This window comes from Mchenga conophoros, linkage group LG13 (assembly GCF_057382185.1).
Source record: "Mchenga conophoros isolate Kocher_MC1m ecotype Shallow Benthic linkage group LG13, M_conophoros_male_GT1.1, whole genome shotgun sequence".
NCBI lineage: Eukaryota > Metazoa > Chordata > Actinopteri > Cichliformes > Cichlidae > Mchenga > Mchenga conophoros.
The window spans coordinates 13,887,562-13,904,167 of NC_140538.1; the positions used below are offsets into that span (position 1 = coordinate 13,887,562).

Sequence of the window (16,606 nt, forward strand, 5' to 3'; positions counted from 1 at the left end):
CTCTACACAAAAAGAGACAAAGGGAGTTTTGTGAAATCTAATCCTGCCCATTTTCTCTCCTCCACACACATGGCCAGTCTCTGGGTAAAGTAAGCGTGCTCACTCAATGTTGGACGTAGCCTCCCTAATTCGGGGGGGTTTAGATGCCGTTTGATGTTCTGGTAAGCGCTTTGTTTGAAGTACAGTGACCCCTTTAATATGTGAATTAATGAGTTTTTGTAGCATTTTGTGTGTGCTAGGCTTCAGTTTGCAACATCTGCCAAAGCAAACTTAAAAGAAAGTTCCCTTCAAACAGCAGAGAAATATGACATTCATCATCATTCTCACGGGTTTTATCCTCTTTGGGAACCTTTTAAATTCACACTAAAACTGGGTTAATCCCGTATGTTTTCTGAGAGCTCCATGACTGCTAAGCCAACCACAGTTGTACCCCCATATTGGACACAAGGCAGAATTATCTGTGGGTCACACATGAAAAACACAAGTTCTGTTTTGCAGCCAAGATCATCTTTCCCCCAAGCTCTCTTTAAATAGCCTCATAACCCAGATTTCTTTTAAAGACAACTCTGTTTTGATGATCTAACAAATATATTTTTCTTTCTGCCACTATTTCATATTCTGCACAGCTGAGTATTACTGGTAGGAAATGGGAATTCAAACAGAGGCCGATGTCCACTTTTCTCAGCAGGGCAGTGAAACAGCCAAAAACATAAACAAACAAAATGAGCCACAATTACTGCAGTCAAATCGAAGAGGCTGCTGGACTCTGGGAAAAACTCTACCTCATTACATAGACTTGGTATTTTACCTGCTGCAACAAAAGGCTTCTCTGATAACTTTCACATCTTTTTGTCCATTTATCTTTTTGATTGAGAAAGGTGTTTATATTGTGGAGGGATTTAAGCAAAGCAGCCAAAGCAGCATGGATTACCTTTTGAAAAATGCATATGTCTGGCTGCTTTTGTATCTGATCAACAAGCAATTTTATTATAGGGTCCCTCTAGTGAGATGGATAAGAGAATACAAAACATAAGGTCAAAACGAGTTTATGAATCAAATCAAATCAAATCAAATCACTTTTTATTGTCACATCACATGTGCAGGCACACTGGCACAGCACATGCGAGTGACATTCTTGTGTGCGAGCCCCACAAGCAACAGAGATGTGCAAACACAACAACACAAACGAGCAAAATACAAGAATGGCCAACCTGAAACTAATAAATATATGTACAATATATAATAGTGTATGCATTTCTGGATGTGTATACTAAATATTTTCCTACGTGTGTGTGTGTGTGTGTGTGTGTGTGTGTGTGTGTGTGTTTGTGTGTGTGTGTGTGTGTATACACATTTTTACAAATTAAATAGTAAAAAAATAAAATAAAATAATAATAATAATAATAATAATAATAATAATAATAATAATAATAAAATATATAAAATATACAGAGTTGAATATGTGCAAAACAAGTGGCATTTATATACAGTGTGGAGTGCATAATGTTGAAGTTCCAGTAGTGAAGCTGAGGTGTCTATGACGTGTTCAGCAGGATGAAGGACATTTAGCAATCTATAAGCAAAATGTTCAAGGAAACACAAGAGAAGATGAACACCACAGCGGGACTTGAGAGACCTTCTGCAATCAGATTAGCGTCAAACAACATATGCATACAAACTAAGTGTAACTTAACGTCTTTATGTTTTGCTGGGAAAACAGGAAATAAGGCTGTGTTTGCCTTTTTACCTAAAAAAGAGTTTATACAATTCTAACACGCTTGAAAGTCAATATTTGGTACAACCATCTTTATCTTTAAGGTACAGTAGCCACAGCTTCTTAGTAAGAGTCTTCTATAAATAATTCACTGCAAATCAACTTATTATTAGGTTGTTTATTAAATATATTATATGTTGTATAGTAAAAAGCTGTAAAAATATTCATTATTATGCAAACAGAAGAATCACAAAGTGAAGAGCTGCGAAATATTTCAGACAACGTGACACAAAGAGAAAAAGTCATCAAGCAGGAACTCTTTGAGCAGAGTTAAAAATAAAATCAAGGAAACACAACAAAGCCTGAAGACATGACTTCAGTTATTTCTCAACACAGAGAAGAGACCTTTAATGCCAGCTGATCAAAGGATAAGAACTCTGATTATGGATTTGATAATGGTGAAGATTTATTGGTCAATATCTGCACAGCGGCTGCAAAACCAACCCTCTAAGCCTCCAATCATCTGTAAATGCCCTCAGAAAGGTGAATCTTGGCCAACAGTGAATCACTGAAGAGGCTTTTAGCTTGAAAAAGGAAAATGACGGTACCCAGCGCATACACAGGGACAACTGCCAAAACGCTGATAAGAAACACACAGCATAGGTGAGTTCAACTGTTACAATTGGATTTGATGGAAATCTGGATCTGATCCAGAACCATTTCTGGGAGTGATTACTGTATTGACTTTCCTTATTGATTACAAAATGGTAAGACATTGACCCAAACTAAAATCCCTGCGTGAGCGTGAGATGAGCGTTGTTATAAGTGTAGGCAGGCTGGCTTTTTTCATCCTTAACTGATATGAAATCAAATAAAGAAGTGTTTCTCTGAATGAAATACCGAGGCCATTTCCACCTTTGTACATTACACATTATAAGCTTTCAAAGAGGGATATTTTTCATTTTTTATTATGTATTTTTCATCTCTATCACGCATGTACATTTACACAAGTACTAAAGTAGTTCCTTTCTTCCTTAGAGTTAGAGGAAGGCATCAATATCAATCTCATCTTTGTTAAATATGAAGCTATAACCAGCAGATAGTTAGCTTAGTTTAGCTGAGTGGACTGGAGATCAGGGGAATGTGAAAGGAATTAAACCAGATGGTTTTACAGAGTTTCATGTGTGAGACAATTTCTTGGCCAGACGTTGTAACGTCTTATGGTCCTGTCATCACAATGAGTTTGCCTGGAAAACAGGTGTGAAGTTACCATGCACAGCCAAAAGTAACTCCCCTTAGAGAGCCACAGTGTCATAGTACTGGGTCTTTGACCCAGTGTTTCTATGTTTCCGGACTTAATAGTATTTGCTGATTTCTAAATATATAATTGCTTGCCTAGAAAGAAAGTGCTTTATAAAAAATGGTGGATGAGGCCGCTATACACAATAATAGGTCTCAATATAAAGAAACACATTAAAAAGTGAGGTTGTGCTAGCACTTATTTAATCAGAAGTTTCTCAGAAAAATATAATAACATCAATATATCTTTGTGACCGTCTACCATATTACAGCTTATTCAGTAAGACTTATTGCAGAACTCAGCACTACAGCTTTTATTTCCTTTTACAACGCATTTCTTTTTAACACATCAAAGGGAGCATTTTACAGGTCCTACTTCAATATTATGTTCGTAGACTAATAAAAGACATTCAAAAGTAGTAATGGCATTGTTTAAAAAAAAAGGAGCGCTGTAGCTCTCGGAGGTGCTAGATACTTTCCTGCATATGAATTAATGTTTGATGGTGGAAGCAACTTCAAAGAAAAGACTTTCAATGGAAAATAAGTCACTCGGTGAACAGACAGGCTTCTCTTATAGAGATTAATGTACAAATGTATATTTCAATTTGATGTTTTATCTTGAGCAGTATAACTGGCCTGCTTGCTCAACATTAGTTCACATTGTCCCAGAATGGAAGTGCATTAAACAAGAAAGCTGAAGCTACAGCATAATTTCCACACATTTGCAATGTTCAAAAGCAAACTATGAACGCCTTCCTAGAAATTACACTTTTATCTTGAAGAAAATGTAATAAGTTATAGTAGTAAATACTAAGATAAGATAAGATAAAACTTTATTAATCCCCCGAATTTCCCAGAGGAACCCACCCGAGGGATTAATAAAGTTTTATCTTATCTTATCTTATCTTAGTATTTAGTAAATAAAAATGTCTTTACACACACACACACACACACACACACACACACACACACACACACACACACACACACACACACACACACACACTACTGGGACCCCACCCGGGCCCAGCAGTGCAGGGCCTACATGTGTCACTGCATTTCACGCCAGTACTGGGGCCCACAGTAAGCTGCCCATTCACAATGGGTCACCGCAGCAGGTAGCACCACATTTTGGATTTGGCAGATTTTTACACTGGATGCCTTTAACAGTGTAACGCACAGTGGATTTGTCGTTCCTCCCAGACTTGGACTGGAGATATATCCTTGATATACAAACATGTATTTGTCTATCAAGCACTCTCCCTAACAGTCTAATATTTTCATTTGAGTTCTTTTGCAGTATATCAATAAGATCCAGTCTAACTTCCAATTTACCGAGGTTTTAAATCAGCTGCTTTTTCCACTTCCCTGTATAGTGTTTTCTTATTGCAAACAGTTTTGCAGCAAATACTCCTGTGCAGACCCACAGTGGGTGGTGTAGATGAACGGTGGGGCTGTGCAGACAGGGAAATCTGAGTGGGTTTGACCACACAGGTCAGACAAAAGTCAGGCTTTTAGGAGCCCTATATGGGTTTTCTATGGGCAAGCCCAGAAGAGGTTGCTCACAAAAATAGGGGCCTTCATGTGGGCCTGTGAGGTAAAAGTACTATGGGGCCTGCATGGGCTAACCCACAGCATGGCCAACAAGGATTTTTTGTGGGCAATCTCACTATGGGTGGCTTTGAACCCAGGATCTTGCTGCTGCGCAAAGTACAGCATACAGCTGAGACAGGCAGGACTGTCCTTACTTTAGCAAGTACTTTTAGTCATAATCCAATCCATCTTGGATATATAAGTCGATGCGGTTGGTGATATATTCCACTGGAACACTCTGACAGCTCTTGGTGTAAAAGTAAAAAGCGATTGCATCACTTGTTCTTTTGAGCAGCATGGATGTCTGGACCACAGGTCATGCCAATAAATTAAAATGCTGTCATGACATTTTACATAAAACTAAAAATGTCAACCTCATGGTACCATTATAAAAAATTTTATTATAACATTATAAAAAAAACTGCCTAGAGGTTGTATCAGCAGGATGTAACCTCAGGAGCCATGAAAACCGCCACGGAACTACAATCAGAAAGTTGTTGAAATATTTTATTCTGAACCAAACCAGTGGACCAAATAAATAATGAAAGGACAAGCCAGCATTGCTGTAACTAGAGCCATGCCTCGAGCACTGGTTAAAAAAAAAAAGACTTCAAAAAAACAAACAAAAAATTCTTTGAGATCAAAATAAAGCACTGATGTTCTTTTTACAGGAGAAAAAACCCCAAGAAATTTCTGTTTAAACAATGCATCAAAAGATTTACCCAGCACTCTGAGTAAGACTGACTAGTTTTTCAGCCCTGCAATTTTTCTTCTATGATTTCTAAGGGAAAAAATAAATGGGCTTAAAATGTAACAAAGAGGAAAAGCATTATGAGCTTTTTAGACACAGTGAAAGAGACCACTCTAAAGTGTCCCAGGGTCTTTTGCAGGGATAGATAACTACAATGTTACCTCATTACCAACAATTCAACAGTGCCTACTATCTGTTCCCACATTGCACACTCTTCCTGTGATAACAAACTGGTGTAATTAGTGCTGAAGGTGTTAATCCTGGATGTGTTACCTCCTAGATCCATTCCAAACACACATCATTATTGTTCTGATCGAGCAATCACTGGCTCAGAGTGAAATGATGGTAATACAAGATTTCTCAGCGTGGTTTAGTGAGATTTACTCGTGTGTCTTATTCACATCCTGTGGGAGCAACAGTGGAATAGCCAATTCCCGTCTTGTCTTGCACAGATTTGGGCATTATGTCTCAGAGCTATAGGGATTTCAGCTCGGGGGATTTAGGGATTAACTGGAACTTATCACACATCCTGGGTCACCCAAAAGCCATCAGCAGGGGAGACAAGGTTTAACAAAATATCAGTAATGCTAGCAGCTTGTTATTACAATGATAATCTTAGTCAATTGGTCAGTCGGTCAGTTCCTTAATCACTGACCCTATTCCTGTCTACAACTCCTGAAATGATTAATAGTAACCAGAGAGCGATTCTACTGATTCTGGTGATCTCCTGACTTTAATCTCCAAGCACCGCTTCAGTGAGACTGTAGTATAGTATATAATGTCTATAACAAGTTAAATTCTATTTCTTCTGTGTCTTCGACATTTTTTAATTTTCCTTTATTGGCTGTCATAAACGGCATATATATGGTACCACATATACCAGCAAATAGCTGCTATCTATAGCTATATTTTTGGGGCTCTGACAAATACGATGACTGAGCAACATAAGGCTAAGGCTAACTCCTTAGCAGCCATTTCAGCCTTTCAAAATAAGAGCAAGGATGCTATCCCTCTCAGTTTCCAGTTTTCCCGATTGTGTCAAAAATCTGGTGTAAAATCCCAAAACAAACATGAAGAGAAACCTGCTCTGACGACCACTTGTGACAAGGAAGCAGCCGAAAATAACTTTCTATGTAGCGTTAATCTTATGACACATGCATTTTTTTTACCCTGTTATCCAGCTAATGGGGCAATTGGAGCCTTTCCTAGCTTCTATAAGATGAAAGGCAAGCTACACATTAGGCCTAACATCACAGGTCTAACATGCAATTCTTTCAGATTATTAAAAAAAATAACATTTCAGACATTTCACAGTGCATATTTGGGTGGCCATTAATATACCTAAGCAGCCCACTCTATGTGTGGAAAGGACTGAATGATTGTATTCATTCAGAATATGCAATTATGTAATCAGTGATTCAACGTGTGCTAAATTTTTACCAAAAACAAAACAAAAACAAAACACTCAGCAAAACCTTTTGTGTTCTTGAAGGAAGGAAATTCAAGTATGGGCACTCCAATAAGACAAAGATCAAGAGGTCCCAAATTCTGTGGAGAAAGCAGAGCCAATTCTGCTTCACATGTCTCTAAAAAAAAAAAGTGTTCTTCATATACTATTCTCTCAAAACACCTTCAATTCCTTCCATGAAAAGCTTCAGGATATAACGGCTATTGGCTGAAGAGCATGACTGGATCCAATAACCAACATCTCAAGGTAAACAGGCTGACATGGAGGTGTGGTGACCTTTCTGTTGTGAAATTATTGATGTAGGGCAACCTGATGGTTCAGCCTGCTGTGCAGCTGCGTGAGTCTCAAACCTGAATCATGTTGTTGCATCAGTCCACTTCCATGCTTCTCTCATCTGAGTGAAACCTAATATTTCTTCAGAGGGATGGTTGGTCAAAGGAAAAGAAACAAACAAGGAACCGCTGCTCTCAAGAAATCATATGTTCACTAGCTCTTTTGTACACTTCCCATTTGTGCTACACTTCCAGCCAGCCGCGCATTCATTATGGACGCGAGCAGAGACGACTGCATGTTTAAACTTCTCAGAAATCTGTCATTCTTCTGCATTCTAGCATAAATAACAGCTCGCTGTTCACAGTGGTGACAGGAGCGACTCCATGTTCCCATCCTATTTTGCACCTATTCAGTATTCCTTTCTTCCTCTCTTTGCTCCACTATAAAGATTTTTTTCCTTCAGTGCAGGGGAAAGTGTCCCACTAAAATATGTAAGCATCACAGGCGGTCTGACACATCCAATCACTGCGGTAAATGTAGGTGACTGACTGCTTTCTCACCTGTCTCAGTGTCTTTTTTTTTGGTTCTCTAAAGGATAATGCAGACTGGAGAGAAATGCACCCACTCTTATCCATCACACACATGACTGACTGCTGTTTGTCAGAGCTCTTTAGGTGGTGGTCTGTAGCTCTGATGCTGTCTAACACCCAGATTTCTCACAGTTTCACAATACATCGCTAACATATTCTCTTTTTTTTTCACCCTGTTCTTTCTTAATAAAATCAGGAATTATTCCATGTATACATATTCGATTCCGAGTCGCTTGTGACTGCTGTTTTTTGTGTACCGCTGTGTTAAGTTGCCTTCGCATGACATCAGCATATCTATTATGTATCTGTAGCATCCACAGGCAGAGCAGGAGGAAGCTAAATCACACTGATGGCTATAATGACCAATGATGCTTAACAGAGGGAGACAACTCTAACTGTGCGTGGCCTTCCCTCGCGGCCAACAGATCAATGCCAGCCTGTCCTCAAAATGTCAAGTGACAGCTTATGGAGGGGCTTGAGAGACAGACCAGGATGAGGTTATTTCCTAAATGGATTTTACAGAAACCTGTTGTTTTTTTCCCCACACAGACGATAGTCAGCATTCCACCACAGACTGGAGAATGGGCTAGAGCTACTTCCCAGGAAACTGTGCTGAAAGGTGACCGATGCTCCTCGGAGACCAAGGAGTCTGTGCATACATTATTGTGTGTTTCAGGGCACTCGGGGTAGGTTTTATTCTCCCCGCTGTCTGTTTGTTTAGACAAAACAGACATTTTAATCTTTCTAATTAATTCTGTCTGAAGCTGCAGTCAGTCTGACCAGCTGATATCCTCAAATCTAATCCAGGTCATTTGGTTCTGTCTCTAATTATTTATTGAGTTTCCTCCACCCGGAAAAAAGGGGAAAAAAAAGACCCTTAGAAAACCAGTTGATATGCAGACGAGAGACAAAGAAAGTCAGGCAGAGAGCGAAAGCAATAGACAGAACGATTCATCAAAGATTTACAAACACGGCCTGCTTGATTCTCGCCCTTATGGGACTTTTATTTTATTTTTGCTATAAAAGTTCAGAAGACAACTGAGCCCTGAAGGGCCGTAGCACTTCACACAAGAAAACACAAATGGTTATTCAAACATACTCAATATTCCAGTCATAAATATAAACAAGCTTTCTGAAGGCTAACAAGCAGAAGGCTGAGTCAACTACTGATAACCTGAGTTTTACTTTGTAGGCTTGTTAAACACTGTGCAACCAAAATTTAATTACAGCTACTTTCACAAAGAAGCTGATCTCCCAGCTTAAACATGAAATATGTTACTATTCTAATCACTTCCTGAGCTGTCAGTCAAAGTTTTAATCAGAGGGGATGGGAGTATGACAAAGCAAATGATTATACAGTACGATGAAAGACTGCATTCATAGCACAAAACCTTTAAACAGATTAATTTTAATCTGCGGAACTTAAATGTAAAGTTTTTGACACTTTTTCCCTACTTTTTGGTGAATATTACTATTTTATTTGTAGCACATGTCTTCAAATATGCATTATTACTGGCTTCAAAGCCTTGGACATGCTCGCTCAGGCACTTTCAAAACCACTACAGAGAATGTCCTCATTATCTAATGCATCACTTATTTCACTAAATGACAACACAACAGTTTCTGAACTCTGTCCAGGTTGCTGATTGCAGCTGAGTGTTGGCACAGGAAGGCCAAATGTCAGTCAGTGCTGATCTGATCCATATAGGACTGCCAGATTTGGCAACAGAGGTACTAGCCGCAGAGTTTTTTTTTTTCCGGGGGGTACAGAAAAGGATTGAGTCAGTTTCAGTCAGCAGCAACACTAAGGCTAGCACTGGAGAAGTGTGAAATCACTGCACTGGCATAAGTTTGACCGATTCTGGCAGGGCTCATCACAAATCTGGCTTAAGTCAAGTATCCAGTTATGATGGATTTAGGCCACTGTTAAGCCAAACCATTTTGACTAAATGGATATTTATGACATGATTTTTGTGTCCGGCCAATGTGACAATCTTTTACTTACAGTGCACGCCTACGTAATTTGTTATTTCCACATAAGAACAACAAAACAGGACAACATTTCTTTACAAAAAAAAGAAAACAAAATAATCATTTAACGTGGGGAGGCACTGGTTAAAAGAGATTCATGTGACTGTTAGGAAGTGGGAAGCAAACATCAGTATCCCATGTCAAAGGTCAATATTTTGTCAACCCAACCAGTCCTTTCTAAATCCTTCCTTTCTGGACTTTGTAGCTGTATAACACCTTCACACTATTTCCTTTTTTTTGCTACCAATCTGAGAATAGACATAACTTTTACAGCTACTGGATGGAGAACATGACTACAGCACATCTGGTCTTCTTTTTACCACCATAAATAACAAAATAAATTAAAAATTCAGAAGTCAAAAATTGTGTTGTGCACGTTTATATCATAATTTTTAATAGGATAGACCAAGTCTATCCTAGTCTATCCCAATTTTGGGAGAACATGAAAAGAGTCTGCTACAAAAAAAACCCCTCTCTGCCTCCATTCGAACAAACTGTAGTATGACTAAAAGCGCTGTAGCAAGAGCCCCCACCAAGGTGGGGGGAGACTGTGACAAACGTTTCACATAGAGGCTGAAGTCAATATCCAACATTACTGTATCTGACTGCTGCCACAAAAGAGCCTGCCCTAGTTCAACGCTCACGCAACCCATTACAACTGTTTTACTCTCTGCATTTCTGTTTTAACTAACCCAGTGTGTGGCAGCTTTAATGATCCGACAGCTGGCTGATGTGGACAGCAAACAACTCATGAGCTGAATCTTTCTACTTCTCTTTCATGAAAGCTTATTATTGACTTGTTGGCACTGTACATCTGTATTAGCTGCTCCAGCTGTGATGGTAGCATGTCGTATTGTTTCAGTAGTGCACTTTTAACCTTATATGGCCTGTATTTTCTTATTTATCACTTCAGCATGCTTGATCACCTCAAAAATATCTATATTTGAATAGCTCCTTACGTTTAACAGTGGGTGGCATTTATTTTTGTTCCTTTTCCTTTTCTCTTATTACATCCACACATCCACACGCACAAATTTGTACTGTGTCACGTGCTCAATCCCATACACAGACTACCCCATAATCAGTGGCTGATTCATTCAGGAGACATCCTGTTTGGGTTTATGTTTACAGGCTAAAGATGAAGCTGCATCCTCCTGGATGTCAAACTATCTGTTCATCCGCAGCAGTCTGACTTCCTTTTATTGTTTTTCCATCTGAGTACGAAAACTGATGTTAAAAAAACCAATTTCCTTTCTGCCCAGCCTATGTGTAAAATGCGCAGCTTGAGACTAGGAAACGGCTTTTTTTGTAAAGAGAGAAATAAATAAAATGTGCAAACACTGAAAATCACGTTACCAGACTGTGGCTGAGCATCTGCAGCTGTACATGACAATGAGCCCGCTGAGTGATAGCACTGATATTCACAATAAAGATATCCACTCACCCCTCTCTATGTTGTAAACCATGCTGTCAGCATGTTTTGCTGCCGTGGACAGGCACCAGACTCGGAGAGCGAGGATCAGCAAGCCAAAGTTCTTCCGCCGCCTCCAGGTTCGCATCATGCCCGGGTTCGGTAGGGTGAAATGAGGAAAAGCGCTCCGGTCAGACTGCGTTATTAACGTAGCTACCACCAGATGCTTCAACACTGGTGACAGGATGGAGATACGGGTCAAAGCAGTTCACAGTGAGTGTGAGGGAAAAAGAAAAGGGAGGAAAACAGACTTCACCACCCAGACTCCCAACAAGATGCGGCAGGCTGTCACTCCAAGAAAGAAGCTCTCAGAAACTTTTCCATGCAACACCAAACATATGGTGGACAACGGTGAGGGGGGAAACGAGAGATAAGCGGCAAGTGTTAGCTAAATGTTTCTGGGAAAGGGTGTTGCTGATGTGAGGAGGGTGTTAGAAAGCGACAGCACAGACAGAATGAGAGGAGACTGTTGGAGAGTATAGTGAAGCGGACTTGCCATCCCCTCTAGACCCAGAGCAGCTACAGTTTGCCATGTGCTCTTCACACGCCTCTGGGTCCTAAAGTCTATCTGCGTTTAAGACCGCTGTCGTTCTTTGTTTCCCTTTACCTATAACGGAGTCAAACCTAATCCACTGACCAGTGGTTCTTGAACTTTTTCACAATAGAAACCGAAACGAGTTCATCCCAAAACCAATCATTAACAATTTTAATGAGTTTGCTGCCAGCCCACTGAAATTATCTGATATTTTCGCCCATAAAAATCATATTCATTCAACTAAGTCTATTCTGGACATTCAAGGACATTTTTTTTCTTAAGCAGCAATAGCCACTTGTGAAACCTGGAGATTAAAAATATAAAAAATAATTATATTAGCATAATCTTTTATAAAAATCGGCGATATATAGCACTGTATAATAACTGCGTATTTTGACAGGTGAAAACAGCTTTCAGGCACATGATTGTACACACACTTCTGTAGTATTTCATGCAGCTGTTTTTCTTAGATTTATAGTGTACATATTATTTATTAATGCAGTTTGCACTATTCTCTCACACAATGTTAGTTTTACTGGTGGACTGGGATTGGTCTGTATAAGCAAATGTATTTACTAATAGCAGTATCATATACGTTTTTGCGCTTTCTGTTCAGAGAACATTCGAGTGGATGATGTAAATCAATGAATGCATAGATTTTCCCCCTGAACTCTGCAGGGGGGGATGCTGGTTAGTTATAGTTTTTCTTTCTTTTTTTTGCCCTTTATGTGTCTGTGATAGTTAATTAGCTTGTTGTCAACAAAGAGTAGGTGAATTTAAAGGGAAAAAAACATATTGACATATGGCCAGCCTTACAATGACAAAACATGTTATTCAGGAAAAAATATAACTAGAGCAGCAAACGAATAAGGAGAAAAAAAATATATGAAAGTTTATAATAAATAAAAAAATGTGAATTTACATAAAATTGTGAAATTAATGAATTGAGTTACAAGTCTAAAGAAATCAGACAGCCTTGTCTTGAACAGTCTGCTTCTGAGAAGGAATGTGCGTAGGCTGTAAAGAAAAGATTTTGCAGAGAATATAATGTAACCTACTGTGCATATCTTCCTCTTATTAATCTTCAAGCTCTCTTTTGCTGGCTTCTCACAACTTAACAGGAAACATAAAAACCAGATCAGTGTGTTTGAATTTCTGTATATTTCTCAGAGCATGTTACCAGGATACACAAATGTGGCTTTTCTCCAACCGCTTCTGCATGGAAGTAATCTGCACATTTAAACATTTCTTTATATGTCAGCGACAAATAATTGCAGACAGATTTAAACCAATTAATTCCATGAACACAACAAATATTGATCTTGCTTATTTAGTCTTAGTCCTCCTACTCATCCTTGAAACACAGACAAATGTCTTCTTTCATCTAGCGGGTCCAGGGTGAATTAGGATGACTGGCTTTTTTCTGACTTTCTCAAGCATGTGATGATAGAGCGGCTGAGATACACACAAGTGAGATACAGAACTCAGCTCTGAAAAGGGCAGAGCCCAAGGGAGGTTAGCGAGTTTTACCACAGCATCGCTTGGGATGTAATTTGTTGGAAATGATCGTGAGAAATTCTGTGATGAGTTGTGTAGAAGAAAATCTTTGAATGCAGACTCATGTGGTTTCTGAGCTGACATTTTTAAAACACTAAGCCTTTTAAACCTGTTGTGCCCTGATTTGCTCCTATAAGTTTTCTGTCTTTTTTTTGCGTGGCAAACTTTGAAGTAAAATTTGAAATAATGTGGCATTAAACCATAGACCTAGCTATCTGCACAACTTATAATTGTAATGACTGATGGAATAAATGTAAGACCTTGACCGAACTAGCATGATTCAATTTCTCAGAACAATCTATATTAAAAAATATGAGTCACCTATCATCTCCTCTTCCTGTTTCACTCCGTCTCTGTGCCCAGGCACACAAACCGCCATAAATCAGGCCCCATCTGTGTTCTGCACAGGCTACCTGGTGTGGTTTAGCCTAATCTTTTTTAGTGAGTGTGCTGCAGGCAAAAAAGTCACAGATGTATCTCTGCGCAGGCGTCATTTCACTTCACATTTCCACTGAGGTTACAAACTGAAAAAAAAAAAGAAAAACTGAGAGCAAGGGAGAAAGAGGAAGAATTTCATCGCTTTGCCTGAGCTGACTGGAGTTATGTCTGCGTTAGGTCTAGTTTTGCCTTTTTAAATGACTACCTATTGTTCAGCCTGAGATTCTTTGATGGCTTTAACGCCTTAATACACCTAAATATAAAAACACATGATGTCATTGAGGCTAGATTTTCAAATAGTATGCCTGCTAGGGATATGCCTAATGACTAAACGCTTGTAATGAGTGGCTTTACATGCACATACACATTTAGCACTGTAAGCTCACTTCTTTCTAAGCCTGCCATATCAGTCTTACCCCTCAGGGCTGTTGAGTCAGTCAAAGCCATTGGGAAGCCAGCTGAAGGGCCTCAGAGCACATAGTACACATTCTGTGGAGATAACGCTGTGACATACAGACACATGATGCCTCAGAGAGAGACGGGCTGACTGACAAGCACTCGTCTCCTCTTATACGACTGCCTGTCAGTATGTGTTCATCAACTGGAACCAGTCTACATGGCAGGAGGACATTTCTCCCATGCGCATTACTTTTGCAAAATGGCTTTGCTGACCTGACAACACAGGCAGGAGTAAAGTCAGTAGTTATTGATGCTGTTTACTGCACCTAAGGGCCTTAATTAATCACTTTAATCCTAGTGGAGAATGAAATACAGCAGTAAGCAAATTTAACCTTTATTAAACATTTAACGTAACATTTTGCATTTACTCCAAAGCAACTGACTCATCAAAGAATTTACTCTTTGAATATACTGTGTTTTTCCTGCAGCACATGTCCTTCCCGTCTTCTCTCCTCATCCCAGCAGGCACTGTTTAAATGCCACAGAGTTGTCAGTCACCTTTACAAGGTATATGTGGTCTGCGGTCCCAGGCTGTGCTCAGGAGTCTCCTCTCTTATTACAATGTCATCTTTGGTTTGGAGCTGTGTGACAAAGGCCCCTTTCACGGGTGCTGCAAGTCTCCTGAGTTCGATTAGCTTGAAATTCCACTGTTCCGGATGGGAGGTTCCACAGGCCTCCAGGCACATGTGAAGTCAATGACGAAACGTAGCCTCCCTCTCCTGCTTTATGAACACCTACTGTACAGTAACAATGACAGCCAAGGTTTTCTGGTTAAAGCACCAAGGCTTGACTTCCTGTAAAATAACTTTAACGCAGAATGTCCGAGGGATACATTCAGTTTATTTTGCAGCCCTTGAGCGACATTTGTGGAAAAAGATATATCCAATGAAGAAAACCATCAGGAACGAAACTGCTCAATTTAGATGATTATGTCTGTGTTGTTTGACTGCTGCATGTTTATTTGACCAGCAAAAAAGACCTGACAACTGACAAACTCATCACATTTGTCGGTAATGAGCAATTGTCGGTGGTAGGTGGGGTGTGTGGGCTTTGTTATTGTTTGCACACAATTGATCTCACACAGATTTCACTTCATGCAATTTCCACCTGCAGACTACTTTTACAAAATTGCCTATTTAATAATAATCTGGCATCTCTGTTTAGTGTCAGATTGAATCATATCAGTAACAGATAATAGCCAAAATACATTATCCTCAACTAATAAAAGCCTGGTGACAATATCTGCAATATCGTTTTTTTCTGGTTACAGGATGCAAAATACAACATCAAATGACATACATGTAGCATGACTTAAGTAAGAAATTAAAGGAGTTATACAGTAATTATTATTGCAAAGTGTTAAGCTTGAAGATGCAGTAAGTGGTCAGTGAAGTATCCCCATTCGCCGGTGTCCGATTTATCTTTGCAGGACCTGATCCAGAATTTTCTGCAAGACAAGAAAAACAACAATGCTACGCTAGCTCCTGAAGATCAAAAACATATCTGTCTACTCTTAGACCTCCCTTCTCTTTTAAGAACAGCTCAGCATCACTCAGGTAAGACGCAGGCTGCCAAATTGGCTTTCACTTCCATCAGCTTCACTGCTGAGAAGGCTAAGCTCAGGTAGGGGGAATAATTATAGCTTGCTTCCTGACCATACACCCCTGCTATGCAATCATGCTTCTCTTACAGTACTACACAACAGCTGAAATGAAATTTCAGCCAGCATTCACAACCAGCCACCCTCTACACTGTGCTATCAGACCCTGCTGTGAGTCTTAGCTGGGCTCCCCCCTGTGTGTGCATGTATATGTGTGTGTGTGTGTGTGTGTGTGGGTTGGAGAATTTCTGATGAAATGAAACCTCTAAAGCACACAGTGTTTGTTAGGGTGAACACACTCCTTTTCTCTCAGTCTCTGTGGTTGGGCCCAGCTAATGGCTTCATTTGAGAGGTGGGAAGGTCACACTGGCATCATAACTGCTCCATTTCACCAGGAAATAAAATATTCTCTTACAGAGCGATTTGACATCACACTTTCTTCTACAGTTGCTCGCTGTGTCAGTAAACCACACGACTGTGATTTACTGTAGATTCACAGTTTTCTTAAAAATGAAAGGGAGGCCTAAGGCAAAACAGTTCCCAGCATGCCTACACAGTGGCAAAGAAGAAATAAGCCTTTCAATTTTAGCTCATATTGAATAAGATCATGGAAAAACACGTGCACACACCATTTCGCTCTCTCTCTCTGTCTCTGTCTGTCTTTTGTGCGCACACACACACACACACACACACACACACACACACACACACACACACACACACACCGAGACTGTCATAATTGTGTAATTATCTGTAAGAGATTGGAGACATCTCTTCACATTTTTCACATCTCACCTGACTGACAGTGAATTCATTGTTCTGGTTAT

At 39.6% G+C, this 16,606-nt stretch overlaps 2 protein-coding genes across 3 annotated transcripts in view; both read right to left on the reverse strand.

Moving 5' to 3' along the window:
• adam12b (ADAM metallopeptidase domain 12b) overlaps positions 1 to 11,651 on the reverse strand; it is a 103,946-nt gene extending 92,295 nt beyond the window's left edge. For both annotated transcript variants that reach the window (XM_085296598.1, XM_085296597.1), the window contains exon 1: positions 11,164 to 11,651. In XM_085296598.1, the coding sequence (XP_085152724.1) occupies positions 11,164 to 11,281 (118 nt within the window). In that variant the 5' untranslated portion in view covers positions 11,282 to 11,651. The remainder of the gene's footprint in view (positions 1 to 11,163) is intronic.
• A 3,348-nt stretch (positions 11,652 to 14,999) lies between these two features.
• Positions 15,000 to 16,606, reverse strand: part of LOC146560959 (uncharacterized) — a 13,585-nt gene continuing 11,978 nt past the window's right edge. Inside the window, exon 6 of the mRNA XM_085243207.1 lies at positions 15,000 to 15,626. Coding sequence (XP_085099333.1) covers positions 15,597 to 15,626 — 30 coding nt within the window. The 3' untranslated portion in view covers positions 15,000 to 15,596. The remainder of the gene's footprint in view (positions 15,627 to 16,606) is intronic.